General features: G+C 42.8%; 1 protein-coding gene across 3 annotated transcripts in view; it reads left to right on the forward strand.

Moving 5' to 3' along the window:
* The window catches only part of MRPS18C (mitochondrial ribosomal protein S18C), a 22,668-nt gene extending 10,120 nt beyond the window's left edge, over positions 1–12,548 (forward strand). For all 3 annotated transcript variants that reach the window (XM_075605668.1, XM_075605684.1, XM_075605674.1), the window contains exons 4-7: positions 1,594–1,677; positions 10,670–10,727; positions 12,265–12,324; positions 12,435–12,548. In XM_075605668.1, coding sequence (XP_075461783.1) covers positions 1,594–1,677; positions 10,670–10,727; positions 12,265–12,324; positions 12,435–12,499 — 267 coding nt within the window. In that variant the 3' untranslated portion in view covers positions 12,500–12,548. The remainder of the gene's footprint in view (positions 1–1,593; positions 1,678–10,669; positions 10,728–12,264; positions 12,325–12,434) is intronic.
* Positions 12,549–14,952: the final 2,404 nt, after the last annotated feature.

Here is a 14,952-nt window from a genome sequence, read left to right on the forward strand (position 1 = left end):
GACTCCCGATCGGCTGCGGGGATTTTTATGCAGTACAAATTCCCATCTGTAACCTCTGCAGCCAATCTCGTTCATGGGAATAATATCCCCACCTATCCCACCGTTGCCCATACCTGGCAAAACCTGGCAGAGGGCTTCTTAGTGTGCTACGGGCATGCGCGAACCTCGCACCATTTTTCCTTTGCACGGTTACAGGAAAACACTGCTATTGAAATACATTTTACAATAGAAATAACATGATTCTCGCCACCTTATACCTGTGGGGAGACACACAGACATTTTTATTAAAAGCAGTGTTACTGCCATAACTGGGTTGAAGAGCTGACAATCACAATTCCCCAATATGGCTCAGTGTTACCCAGCCAGGCATACCACCTTTATTTACTGGCCACCCCTTCACGTCACATGTTTATACCCTTTGCTATAGAACAGGGGATGGGTGGGTAGTTCCAGTCCTCAAGGGCCACTAAGGGTCAGGGTTTCTGGATATCCCTGCTTCAGCACAGATGACTCAATCAGTGGGTAATCTTCGAAGACCTGACCTGTTGGTGGCACTTTAGGACTGGAGTTGCCCACCTCTGCTATAGAACCAATTTTCAGAATTCCCTGAACTGTGAGAATTTCTCCTAATGTCTCGCAATGGTTCGTATTCAATATTTCGTGAATCGGTTTTCCCGGAGACAGCTTTCTTTAAATAACATGGGGCAATGAAAAGACCGCTTCACAGCATATTGAATAGGGGTGTGTGTGTCTGAGATGGTTAGGTTTTCAGGGCAAGGTGTTACCTTATTCCCATATTTACATGGGGCTCTTGACATTGTCCCTTTCCTTTTGTACTTGGTGTCACAAGAATAACAAAAAAAGCGGATCCTCTGGAAGACATCTGCGCGTGGCACAGTCTTTGTACAAGAGTTAATGTAGCAGTTTAAGTCATGGAGAAAATGTATTTTTGCAGCAGTTTGAAAATCCTGCATGGATTTTGAGTGTATGAGCCTTTGAGATGAATTTTCACGACTTAAAGATCACAAAAGTTTTTTCTTCAAACGTAATGGGCCACCTTTAGTAAGCAGTGCTGTGCCAGACGACACCTTACAGCCCTTTCTGCTTGAGTTGGCTGCCAGGTGACTTCTACGCTAGATGGTGTCTTATAGAATAGCGACGCTTAATAGATACAGTATGGGCTGTGGTCTTTAAAATCCCTTGAACAATAAAGTCCCTGCACCCAAAGAAGAGAGTTTTGTGACCTTGAAAGGTTATGCATAAATGGATCAACAAAGTATTGAAATGTTAATGGCAGTATTATAAACTACCAGGCTCAATTTTAATTTCACATGTTTGTTTGTGTGTGTGTCTTTTAGTTTGAATTGGGTTTCCCTGCTGCGTAATGCACAGTATAATCATTGGGCTCTCTGCATCATCCCATCATGGAAAAAAATAGCTAGCTTTTATTTCGTATAAACTTTCATTGAGACGGGTCAAATAATTGTCATGCTACAGAGATCTAGTTTGAGATTCTTCTGTTTTGTATGGCATGTTATGTTACCTTGGCTGCAGCGAATACAATGATATTTCTGTCTTCTCTTGTAATTGCAGCCTCAGAACATTGATAATCCTTACAAAGAGCCCCCCAAGAAGTGCATCTTATGTGGAGTGTCCGTAGATTACAAGAATACACAGGTGCGGTTTTACAGGCCATAATGGCATGGGAGTGCATTGAGACATTGGGGATGTGTGATCATGTGTAGAATTAATTTAACCATTTGTATACTTTTTAGTGCTTTCATGGTTTTGAAGCTGCTGACCAAGCAATATCCTACATGGGTTTTTTTTAATGAGAAAATACCGGTAGCATTTATTTTTTATTTTTTAAAACACTGACTTTTTACATCTATTATTGTTTCTATAGCAACCATTTACAAAGTTACATCCCCTTCCTCTTCTAAAAGAAGCGCTGGCACAACCCTTTTTGAGCCCTGTCCTCTCTCTAGCAGTGCACCAATTGTATTTAGTGACTGCCTGGTCACATGATCTTCCCCACAGAACTTTGCATCTTTGGTCCTCTTCTGCTTCACTGACAGCTATTTAGTGAACCCCTGTGCCGAATCTTCACAGATCGATCGTCAACTTACAGTACCTAATTACTTATCATTGTGTGGATTGTATTGATGCACATATTAAAGGGGAATAAAAAATAATAAAACAGCAGCATGGACTGCTGCTTTAAACTCAAATCCAAGAGATGTCTTAATTTAAGTAAAAATATAGTTCTACACACCTGGTCTAAAATCCTATTTATGGAACAAATTCCCCAACAGCTTTCTATTTTGGAAAGAAATATTAAGTTAAAAAGAATTGTTGACTGGGACCTTTTAAAGAGGGTTATTATTGTTATTTATAATTGACTCACTATCATATTTGAAATTGCTGCAGGTTTAGTATATATTATGTTGCTTAGTGAGTTTGCATTTCTAACCAGTAAGTACTTAAATAATCTAAAATGCAGAATGTAATTAAATGTCATCAGAGTTTAAAAGATAGAAATCTTTGGAACCTGCTGTTTTTCTGCTAGGAGATACAAAACGTATGTTTGCTTAAAATATAACAGTTTTTAATCTCAGTAGATAGGTAAAAACATATAGAAGCACACAGGGTTAAAATGTAATGCACTCAAAGGAGAGTCTTAAATGGTGGCTTATCTGTGCAAGAATCTAGGAATTTAATCCACAGATCCTGCTGGCTTTGTTGGCTCTTGTGGCTTGAAAGAAAGATCTGGAGCTTTTGATGAGGAGGGACACCGACACTATCCGGTTTCACCAGTGTTAGAACTCCTTGTGGGGATGTTTCAGGGGCACTTCTGCAGAGGGAGTCCTTTGCGGTGATCCTTGGAGAGAGCACATCCTGAAGTACGGCTCCGACCAATTATGTCATCAAGCTGCGCCACATATGAGACCAGGCTGTGTAGTGAGGCACTGACACTGGATGACAAAGGACTCCCTTTACTCTGCAGAAGCATCTCTGAAAGATCCCCACAACCAGCTCCAACACAGGTGAATAGTGAAGAGGGACGTCAAAGGATCCAGGTTTTCCCTTCAAGCTCCAGAGAAGTGCCATTGAGATGACACAGGAGTTCCCTCACATAAGAAGCTGCCACTTAGGCAACAGGAGACACTTTTAACTCCTTTTTGGACTGAATACTATTCTTTATTGGACATTTTAAGTACACACTCCACTGAAGTGCATTCTATTCATACCATTATATATACAGTTAGGTCCGGAAATAATTGGACACTGATACAAGTTTTGTTATCTCGGCTGTGTACCAAAATTAATTCAAGTTACAGTTATGGGCTTGAAGTGCAGTCTATCAGCTTTAATTTGAGGGTATTCACATCCAAAATGGGGGAAGGGTTTAGGAATTACATCTCTTTAATATGTAGCCCCTCTTTTTCAAGGGACCAAAAGTAATTGGACAATTGACTCAATTGACTCAAAAGCTGTTTCATGGACAGGTGTGGGCTATTCCTTCGTTATTTCATCATCAATTAAGCAGGTAAAAGGTCTGGAGTTGATTCCAGGTGTGGCATTCGCATTTGGAAGCTGTTGCTGTGAACCCACAACATGCGTTCAAAGGAGCTCTCAATGCAAGTGAAACAGGGCATCCTTAGGCTGGTACATTCTGAGAAAAAAAGAACGCACTGGTGAGCTCTGCAACATAAAAAGGCCTGGACGACCACGGAAGACAACAGTGGTGGATGATCGTAGGATCCTTTCCATGGTAAAGAAAAACCCCTTCACAACATCCAGCCAAGTGAAGAACACTCTCCAGGAGGTAGGCATATGATTATCCGAGTCTACCATAAAGAGAAGCAAATACAGAGGGTTCACCACAAGGTGCAAACCATTCATAAGCCTCAAGAATAGAAAGGCCAGATTAGACTTTGCCAAACAATATCTAAAAAGCCAGCCCAGTTCTGGAACAACATTCTTTGGACAGATGAAACTAAGATCAACCTGTACCAGAATGATGGGAAGAAAAAGGTATGGAGAAGGCTTGGAACGGCTCATGATCCAAAGCATACCACATCATCTGTAAAACACGGTGGAGGCAGTGTGATGGCATGGGCATGCATGTCTTACAATGGCACTGGGTCACTAGTGTTTATTGATGATGTGACAGAAGCAGCCGGATGAATTCTGAAGTGTATAGGGATATATTGTCTGCTCAGATTCAGCCAAATTCAGTGAAGTTGATTGGACGGCGCTTCACTTTACAGATGGACAATGACCCAAAACATACTGCGAAAGCAACCCAGGAGTTTTTTAAGGCAAAGAAGTGGAATATTCTGCAATGGCCGAGTCACTCACCTGATCTCAACCCAATCGAGCATGCATTTCACTTGCTGAAGACAAAACTTAAGGCAGAAAGACCCACGAACAAACAACAACTGAAGACAGCTGCAGTAAAGGCCTGGCAAAGCATCACAAAGGAGGAAACCCAGCGTTTGGTGATGTCCATGCGTTCCAGACTTCAAGCAGTCATTGCCTGCAAAGGATTCTCGACAAAGTATTAAAAATGAACATTTTATTTATGATTGTGTTAATTTGTCCAATTACATTTGAGCCCCTGAAATAAGGGGACTGTGTATGAAAATGGTTGCAATTCCTAAACGTTTCATACAATATTTTTGTTCAACCCATTGAATTAAAGCTGAAAGTCTGCACTTCTATTGCATCTCGGTTGTTTAATTTCAAATCCATTGTGGTGGCATACAGAGCCAAAATTGTGTCAGTGTCCAATTATTTCTGGACCCAACTATATATATATATATATATATATATATATATATATATATATATATATATATATATATCTATATCGTCCCCATGATGAGATTTTATGCCCCTCCTACTGCAGGGTATGACAAATTTCTGCCACCTTCCACCTAAGTTCCCCAGTCATTTTGTCCTACCTGTCTTCAGGGTAGATGTCCCTCTCAGATACTCCACAGGCCACTCACACAGACACTTTCTGGATTCCATCTCCCAGCGTCTCCTGGAGCCGCACTGCTTACAGCTGCTAGCCAGGGGAAGGCAGGACATCTGTAGACCACGGCAAGCCATCTGGATCCCAATCAGGAACTGATGTATCTACCGTCAGGCAGGAAGAAGTCATACATATAGCGCTGGTCCCATCCGGAAATTCGGGTCGTCATGACTGTGTAAAGCTCGCGCTGCCCACAAACAAGACAAGACACCGGCACTGAGGTGGGAAGGTATAACACCACACACCCGCAGCAGCAGAGGCGTGCCTGGAAGGTGGATAGTTTAGCGTTGCCGGGTCTGGGTTGGAGAGTGTAGGAGATGCGGTATACTTGCCAAGTCCTAGGGTTGAAGAGGACAGGATCGTAAGGGTCCGTAAGCCGTGGTCTGGGATTGTAGAGAGCAGCGGAGTCCGTATGCCGTGTTCCATGGTAGGAGAGATCGCCGTAGTCGAGGGTATGCCAAAGTCCAAAATCCAGAAGAGTTCACAAACAAGCCGAGTCGGTACACAAGAGGTTAACTGCAAACGAAACAGAGCACTGCACAACAGAAGTGAGCTTCACAAGGCTATATAGGATTATGCTGAGCAAAGCATGGGTGGAAGCAGGAAGTACTTAAAGGCAGGACAGACCAATGGGGACACAGGGCGGTGCGGAGCAGGGATAGGCTGCAGGCAACAAGGCATGGAGGAGAGGTTTGTCACGCAGCTGGGGATCGTCGCACGCCATCGCGTGTGCGCGCCGCGTTGGAGAGACGCGTGCGGGAGGTGAGACCAGGTTCCGTGCGGCAGCTAGAAGAGCTGCGGGTGCACGCACGCTCTGTAATGAGAGCGGGGGGGCGTGCATGGGCAGGAAAATCCAAGTTGATTTTTGCTGTTAAAATTTGTTGGAGGCGGAGTTACCTCCTGCTGACTTGTTCAGCCAATTAAGGTATTTCTTTGCACCTGGTCTCCTGGGAACAGCATAAAAGGTACAGTTGGACCAGTTCAGTCCTGTATTAGCCAGTATACTCTGCTGCTGTTGTTGCTGCTTTCTTGCCTCTTATGTCTGCCCCTATTATTTACCCTGAGCATAGGATGGAATCTAGAGCCTCTGAGCAGGTGGCTACCAAGCCTAAGAAGGCTACAGCTAAAACTAAGCATTGTGCCTTATGTGAAGGAAAGTTACCTAGTAATTTATGCTAAAAAGGCTGTCTCTGAGTGGATTAAGAATATTGCATGTGAGGAAGCGTCTTCTCAGGTGAATGAGTTTTTCTCATCATAGAAGACCTTACTCATGGAGACTTTTGAGGCTGCCAGAGGGAAGCTAAGAGGGTATGTCCTCCAGGGTATTCTGATGTACAGGGCACCATTTACTCTGGCAAGTCTTCGTACTAGGAAGAGTGAGAAATCAAGGATATGCTGGAAAAATGTCATGGGAAAGCTATAGACATGCTTATTAAGGGAATGAGACAAACTATGGGCTTTGCAGATGTCAGGCAGCATCTTCATACCGTGGATCGTGCATTTTTTGGCCCACGAATAGCAAGTGTGTTTCATGTACATCAAGTTGTCAAGCATATCATTGGTAATGGGTGGCAACATGCAGATAAAAGTTTTTCTACCACAAAATGCTTTGAGAAGATGTATCTATTTTCTGATCAGGAAAATAGCAGTGGGATAGTCCACTCAAGTGAATCCGGCCGAATTGCAAGGTGAACAATAATGCTTTTGAAGGCTTTGTCCTTCCAGGATCCTATGGATAGAGGAATGGAGGGTGCACTCAAGAAACAGTACTCCACTATTTGAGCAGCCTTTAAGCCCATGGTACTGTTTAGCGTGTATGAACTGTACAATGAAGATATAGTTGACTCAGATAGAGGAACAACTAGAAACTAGAAACAAGATGTTTGAAGACAGAGGGTACTTAAAGATTGTGTTATTGTGAAAGAGGCAGTGTATTTCATGTGCAATGCTTAATTTGCCATCAGACTTATGGCCAGGTCCATCTGTCTCAACTAGAGGATCTGCCTTTTACAGATGACACACTATTTGGAGTGGCACTGGATGCCATAGTTTCTCAGGTTTTCAGGAGGAAGAAGGATTTTTCTACCTCCCGGAGAAGAAGTCAAGAAGTTCCTGAGGTTTTCGTCCAGATTAGCATTTCTTTCAGGACGACAGACCTGGAAGAGCATATCCTGGGCGTAAATAACAGTCTGGTTGACCACTGCAGACTGGTGGAAGGAACAAGTCTGAAAATAATCAGGTCCCGTTCTCTGAGATTGTCACCAGTAGGAGGAAGAATCTCTCTTTTCAGTGATCAGAGGACCAACATCACTATGGATGTTTGGGTATTACAGTTCATCAAGAGCGGCTATGTGTTAGAATTTGACAACATTTTGCAACATTTTTTATTTCTAGACTTCCCAGGCAACAAGACGAGGCTAGCTTTGGTGAGAACTGTTCAAAAGATGTACAAAGACCAATCATACAGCTGGTTTCCTGAGACCAGGAAAGGAAGGGAATTTATTCCAGTCTTCTTATGGTCCCCAAGGTCTCAGGTGGATTATATATTATCCTAGATCTGAAGTTCATCAACCAATTTTTGAAGGTCAGGCCCTTCAAAATGGAATCCCTAAAGTCCATACTTCATACTCTTCAGCCGTAGATATCATAGCATTAGTCCATTTTTAAAAGACACGTACCTGCATATCCCTATTAGACCATCCTATCAGAAATATTTGAGATTCTGCATAATGAAAAGGCATCATCAGTTTGTTGCGCATCCTTTCAGGCTAGCCACCACTCCAAGGACATTGACCAAAGTTCCAGCGGCTGTTCTTGCCCATCTCAGGAAATTGGGCATTTACATTCTTCCATATCTGGACGATCTTTTAATTCGAGCTCATTCTTTTCCAGAAGCAAGATTTCATGTGGAAACAGTTTTACGGAAGCTACCACGTTTTGAATGGCTTATAAATATGGAGAAGAGCTCACTGTTCCCTTAAATGAGATTGAGGTTCCATGGAATACAATTAGATTCAAGAGTGGGGAAGGTGGTCTTACACTGGGAAAAGGCTCTAAATATTGCCATGGCAGCAAGAGAACTGTGTCTAAGTCATCCAGTTTCTGCAGGTCAGTGTACAAGGATGCTGGATTTCTTCACCTTGACCAAGTGTTACGGTTGTGCTCGCACACAAACCGAGGCCGGACTGCGGGGCTGAGGTGGGGTTATATATTCACCGACCTTAGACCGCGCAGACTGGTCTGGGGTGCGAAGTTCATAGTCAAACAGGACGGGTTCAGGGCTGGAGAGAACAGCGTAGTCGTTGGACGAGCCAGAGTCGGGGTAAGAGATAGTCGTAGTCCAAGTAGGGAGTCGGCAACAGGAAATCAAGCTGGTCCTTCTGCTTCAGCGTAATCGCTGCAGGTCAGGAACAGGGTTTGCGCGAGTGGCGTCCACGGCCCATGGCGCCGGTCTAGGAGAGGGAAGACTGACCGGAGTGGGCACACCGCCAGGCAGTACTGGTAACCCCGTGCTTCAGCGCAAAAGTTCAATCAGGACTCTGCAAAGGGAGAGAGAGAAGCAGGCCACGGCATCCAAACAATACCTCTGCTGGGGGTGAATGCAGCAGGTAGTAGAATCCAGGCAGGCAAAACACAGGCCTCTGTGAACCAGGAACTCAGGCCTCAGCGTAGCAGCAGCAGGCCTGGTGGAAACTGGAACGAGTACAACAAACTAGAACAATAACAAGAGAGATAAGTAACGAGGGATAACAAGCCAGCGGCTTGTGGCAAAACACAGGTAACATCCAAGAAGGATTATGCTCGACAGAGAGGGATTGTGGGAATGCAGTATTTAAAAGTCAGTGGGACAATCTCAAAGGGGGAGTGTAAGAGCATTCTTCCAATGAGAGAGCACAGGCTGGAGCTGCAGTAAATAGCTTGCACAGCTGCTGTAGATACCAGGGGGAGTGTTCCAGGACTGCCCAGGTCTGCAAGGCAAAGGTAACCAGTAAACTCAGTTGTGGATTCCTTACACCAAGGAAGCAGTATCATGGGAGCAATTTCATATCAAGGCGATTCAAGCAATTTTTTTAAATGATTGACACAAGAATCTTCAAAATCCTCAGCATGTTAACCTATCTTATCTCATTCGAGAGTCTGAGATGATGAGTCTCTCGAATCTCAAGAAAAGCAGAGCTCTAGAGATTGGAACATGGAACATTGTTGACTGATGCCAGCTCGCAAGGATGGGATGCCCTTCTGCGAGAATCCTTTGCAGTGAAAAGCTCTCTCCCAATAAAGTTATTTTCAGGGCAATATGGTAACCCAGTTCTCTCTTCATGGAACAGCTCTCTGAGTTGTCTCAGAAAATGCCACTGCAGTGGCTTAACTGAACAAACAGGGCTGTACAAGAAGTTCACAGGCATTGAGGGAAGTGTCAAAGATTCTGTCCTGGGCAGATCATAAAAGATTGTTTAAGTCATCATAGGAGCCACTCAAAAGAGTGTTCTCTGAAAACAGATTTTTGCAGAATGGATATGACAACGGTCTTAGCCATAATTGTATTAAGGTTCAAGTTGCAGCCTTTTTTTCTCTCTCCCCTCCCCCCTCCCCCTTTCAAAATCCCTTTAGCTAATGAAAATTATGTTTTTAATTTTCTCAAAGCAGCAAAAAAACTCTGGCATCGAATTCGTCTACTAGTACCTGCCTGGGACTGAAACATTATTTTCTGCTCCATTTAACCCTTGCTTCCACTTTCAGATAAATGTCTTAGTCTCAAAGCAGTATTCCTTACAGCTATTACCTCAGCCAGAAGAATTGGGTAGCTGCAGGCCTCATCTTGTAAAGTACCATATTTTAGGATCCACTAGGATAAGATCTTTATGTGGCCAGTACCCCAGTTTGCCCTAAGGTAGTCTCTGCCTTTCATATGACCCAGGACATAATTGTCCTTTTGTTTTTTCCAAAACCCAAAGGAAGAATGGAGTATTTCCATTGCTTAGATGTAAAGTATTGAGAACCTTATCTCATTGTTGTTAAATCAAAGGATTATAGGAAAACAGACATATTGTACTGTTCTTTTGCCCCTTAAATTAACCGCCTACCTGCTAAAAACCCTTAAATTAACCCCCTACCTTAACCGCTAATACCCCTTAAATAAACCCCCTAATATTAAAATTAATACTTAAAGCAGGAGTGGCTAACTCCAGTCCTCAAGGGCCACCTGCAGGTTAGGTTTTAAGGATATCCCTGCTTCAGCACAGGTGTCAGTGGCTCAGTCAACCATCATGCCCTAAAGCAGCGGTGCGCAAACTGGAGGGGCGCTAGATTTTCTGGGGGGGGGGGGGCACGGCAGTTAGAGGTCACGCACTCTCCCCCAGTATGGGTGTCGCGCGAGGCCTCTATAATACACTTACCTTCCCGCGTTGCGTTGTCCTGGTAACCCGGCGTCAAATGATGCCACGTTACCATGGTGACGTCACTTGGGGGCGGGGGGGGGCGAGGCACCTAGGAGTGCAGCCAGGGGTGCGTACGGGGAAAAGTTTTCGCACCCCTGCCCTGAAGGGACAAGTATTACATATTTAATGAAAACAAATGAGCAGCAAATGAGTCCCAATAACATCATTGTATCTTTGTCTTCAACAGCTGTTGTCTCAGTTTGTTTCACCTCACACTGGTCGCATCTATGGCAGACACATAACAGGTATTTGTGCAATTTATTTGTGTTTATTATTATTATTATTATTTGAGTTTGGGCCTACATGAAAACAAGCACAGGGATGAGGTTTCTAATGTGCAGTAAAATGCTTCAAAAAGCCGTCAGGGGGGCGCAGGGAAAAAATAATATGCTCCCCTGACCTAATGTATATAACAAAAGACAAAAAGCCCCAATGCTACATCCAATATGGCAACTTATATAGTGAAAAACTGATGTCTTTCTTCTCATAAGGTACACCTTGATAAAGAGCGCACGCTCGAAACATGTCGGTAGGGGCCTGAGGGCTCTATTTTTTCTGTTAACCATGCTCTGACCATAATAAACCTCTCATTTTGGGAAACACTCTCTAGCATATTTTTTTTGTGTAGCTGTGCTCCAATTCTCCTTCTGGATATCTTCTCATAAGTAAGGACCCCTACTTATGAGAAGAAAGACAGGTCAGTATTTAACGATATAATTTGTCATATTGGATGTTGCATTGGGGCTTTTTGTCTTTTGTGGCTTTGATTAAAGCATCAAAAATATATTCACACTGAATGACTGGCCTTTAATTTAAACTAAGTATTGTTTGTATCAACCAACCTCACGTCTATTTCCAATAGAATTTCTTTATTTTATTTATTAAGTATGTCCTGGGCACAGAGTTATAACATTACATGGTTACATTAAAAGAACAGAGGTTATACAGTCAATTCACAGACATTTCATGGACAGATAGATAGAGTTGGAAAATTGGGTACAGGGGATAAAGGGCAGGCGAGTTTCAGATTGAAGTAGAGAAGCTTTAACATCACCAAACGGCTCACACCCTTTAGCTACTCGTCGGCTCAGACCAAGGCTGTCCGCGTTTGGAGCGACGCAGATGTACATTGAAGGGGTTCAGATTGAATGCAGATGCGAATATAAAGTTCTTTGTGTCCTCTTGGCTCATTAACATTCCAGTGGGTGGGGTTGACGTTCCACAAAGTACAAGCAAATGTTAACCCTTAGCACACTGGTCCTGTGCAGAGGGGAGCCCCATCAGGTGCCCGCCTTTGGGGCGACGCAGATGTACACTGAAGGGGTTCAGATTGAAATAGCATGGTTTACCTCTATAAGGAGACCTGGTAAAGTATTTTTACAAAAGTATGGGTGATATGTGGCCAGCTTTCAAAAGTTGTAGAAATATGTTAATAAAGTCCTCTCCGCTGCTTATATTGCTAAACACTGCTAAACTCCTCAGGGAGTTGTGCCCCCAAAATAATTGGGGAGCCCTCAACGATGCAGAGCAGCTCATCACACTGTCCTCTTTTCTAAGCTAAGCACAAACTTAACTGATACTGCACTTTATATTAGCAGGCAATATTTACATTGTGAGTGGGGTGCTTGAAATGTTTGACTGGGATGTGTACAAATACATTTTCAGGGGCAAGGAAACATGCTTCTTGCTCCACCAACCATGATCTGTTGTTTTAAATGCCTTATAAACCAAGTTTAAATGATTGAATTCAAGTGTTGAATTATAGTGTTTTTCCCCCTTTAGGCTTATGTTGGAAGAAACAAAAAGAAATCTCAAAATCCATTAAACGAGCCCATATTATGGGTAAGATTATAGAATATGTACCCAAAAGTTATAATTTGTTGTTTATATAATTTATGCATAGACCTGTACATGGTAAAACATGAACTTTTTTTTAATTTTATTTTTTACAGGATTTATGCCAGTTACTTACAAGGACCCGGCGTTTCTCAAAGACCCCAAAATCAGTGACATCTGAAACATGGACTATATTATGTTTTCTTAATAAATATTGTTTTGCCATAAAACAGTTTGTGTTCCTGCATCATTTTAGAAAGGATTGTTCAACAGGACTGAACCGTGCCACAGTTCTTTAGCAGTAGCATGCACTTTAACAGTCGGCAATGGAAAACACAATCTACTGCTTTGCCCCAGTAATTGCACTAGATATGGGGTGCGCAAAAACATTCTGGGGGGGGAGGGGACATGGTTCTTTACAGAGGCTCCGAACTCTTCCCCACAACATTTAAATGAAATGCCAGGGGAGCGTGCAAGGCCTCTGTATATCCCTTACCTTTTTTCCGGCGGCTTCTGGTGACGCAAATGACGCCGCAGGGTCAAAGGGCAACATGACCACATAACGCAGTGATGTCAGATGACGCCGGGGGAAAGCAGGCAGGGAGACGCAGACACATGTTTGCGCACCCCTGTACTAGATGATCTGCATTCCGACAGCGCTTTCCATATTTGTATTAGTCCTGGAAGTTAATTTCTGTGGGAGCACACTCCAGACATCCAGCCCCAGGCCACACCTGGAAACATTCCCTTTATGGAGTGCACGCCATGTAAATATGTTGTGCTCTACTCAACAGGTGCAGGGCATTGAATGGGGAATTAGATGGGAAATAGAAAAAAGGGAAGTCCGTGTGGCAAAACAAACAAGAAGTGGGCAGATTAGAGGTAAGCCAAGCCACAAACGCAAGAATTGTGAAGTGACACAGGTAGGCAGAATCGGAGAGGGAAAGTAGACACATTAGGTAGGTGGGCAAGAAAACACAAGGAGTTATTTGCCGTTTTGTAATGGTGAAGTTTTTTGAAGTTCCATAGTGGGCCACTAGGTTTTTCCAGCAAGCTTCGATCTTGAAAGGCAATTTATTTTGTTTACATGGTGAACATGTTAGATGTTTTAGTATGGGTGATAGTTAGGGCCATGTTAGGCTGTGCTTAGTGCTGGCGAAAGCGACGCGTCAAAAAAAAAAGCATTGCTGTCGTTGCGTGCGCTTGTAGTAAGCGCAACGCGACGGTTTGCTCGCGATCGCTGGAAGTCATCTCAATTTGATTTTTCCAGTGACTGCAGCCGGACGTCACCGTCGCCGGCACTATAAGCGTAGCGTTATACTGTCATTTGGCGTTGAAAGGGCCACTACTTAGAATGAAGCAATACATTGCTCAACTTTTTTTAAATAGATGAAGCAATAAAAATGTTGTTAAAAGTTAAATCCATTTGTTATTTTTTTATAGTGGATCAATATAAACAAAATACGTGCTGCAATTAAAAGGAGTTAAGGATGAAATTTTTTATAGATCGATACTGAAACACCAAGTTCTGTAACAGAGGTAATGAAAAAATCATGACCGACAGAAGTGTTTTAAAACAGAGTACTGTACTGTACTAGCTTTCTCTACATCAAGACAGAGAACAGGCAAGTTGATTTCAGATTACACTTCTATTGCAATTAAAATATAACATTAAATCTACTTCTGTACACAATATATATAATCACATTTTGTCTACCACAATTGTTTGTTATTTTTAAGATTGGTTTTAAAAACAGCGCTTTGTCTCCCCTCTATAGAGCAATTGTTTTGAACTACGGTTTCCAATTTATCATTTTTTTCCCCAACAAGTGAAAAACTTCCCGTGCTCATTTACAATCCTCAGATTAAAAGGTCTGCTAAGAAATATGAAACATAATGTAGCAATACAGGATTTTAAATAACTTCTTTTTTTACTTGCGTGTATTTGGACATAACACATAGAGATAGATAAAATGAAGTTTTTTATTGTAGTCCAAAAATCAAGTAAACGTTTCGGCCCACTATGGGATCTTTGGATTCCTGCCTAGGAGAAAAAAAAATATGGGCACTGGGGTGAGCCTCATCTAGCAGCCGATATAAACCAAACACTGGAAGCTGCAATCGGATGACACCCCAGGCTTCTTTGGTTATGCTTGCAAGTACTGAATAGGGTGGACTGCTGCTTTTAACAGTCTGTTAAATAATTGCAGTGCAATCATTTGATTGGGTTTAGGCTGCTTGTCTGGTATATACATTCTCAAGAAGCTCATTGTGTCTTTATTGCTTGTCTTTGGCTGAATAGCAAGATGCACAGTGTATTTTATCTCAATTACAGATCATTCCAAAAATACAGATGCAGCGGCCGTTATTCGAACACTTCACGCGTTGTATACCTTGGAATACCCATGTCATGGCGCGGGATTTCTTCCAACCGTACCGCCCCTTCCCGCCTTAAGACGCGAGTGCAGAAAAAGGCATTTTAGTGTTAAACAGTGTTATACACTGAAATTGACACAGTAGCACAGTACTGTACACATTGCAATTCATTCATTTCATTGCACACAAAGAAACAGAATCCATGAAATTCAAGCAAAGCAACCGCGATAAACCCGGGTGTCTGGGGCGATTGGCCGC

This window comes from Ascaphus truei, chromosome 1 (assembly GCF_040206685.1).
Source record: "Ascaphus truei isolate aAscTru1 chromosome 1, aAscTru1.hap1, whole genome shotgun sequence".
NCBI classification, from domain to species: Eukaryota; Metazoa; Chordata; class Amphibia; order Anura; family Ascaphidae; genus Ascaphus; species Ascaphus truei.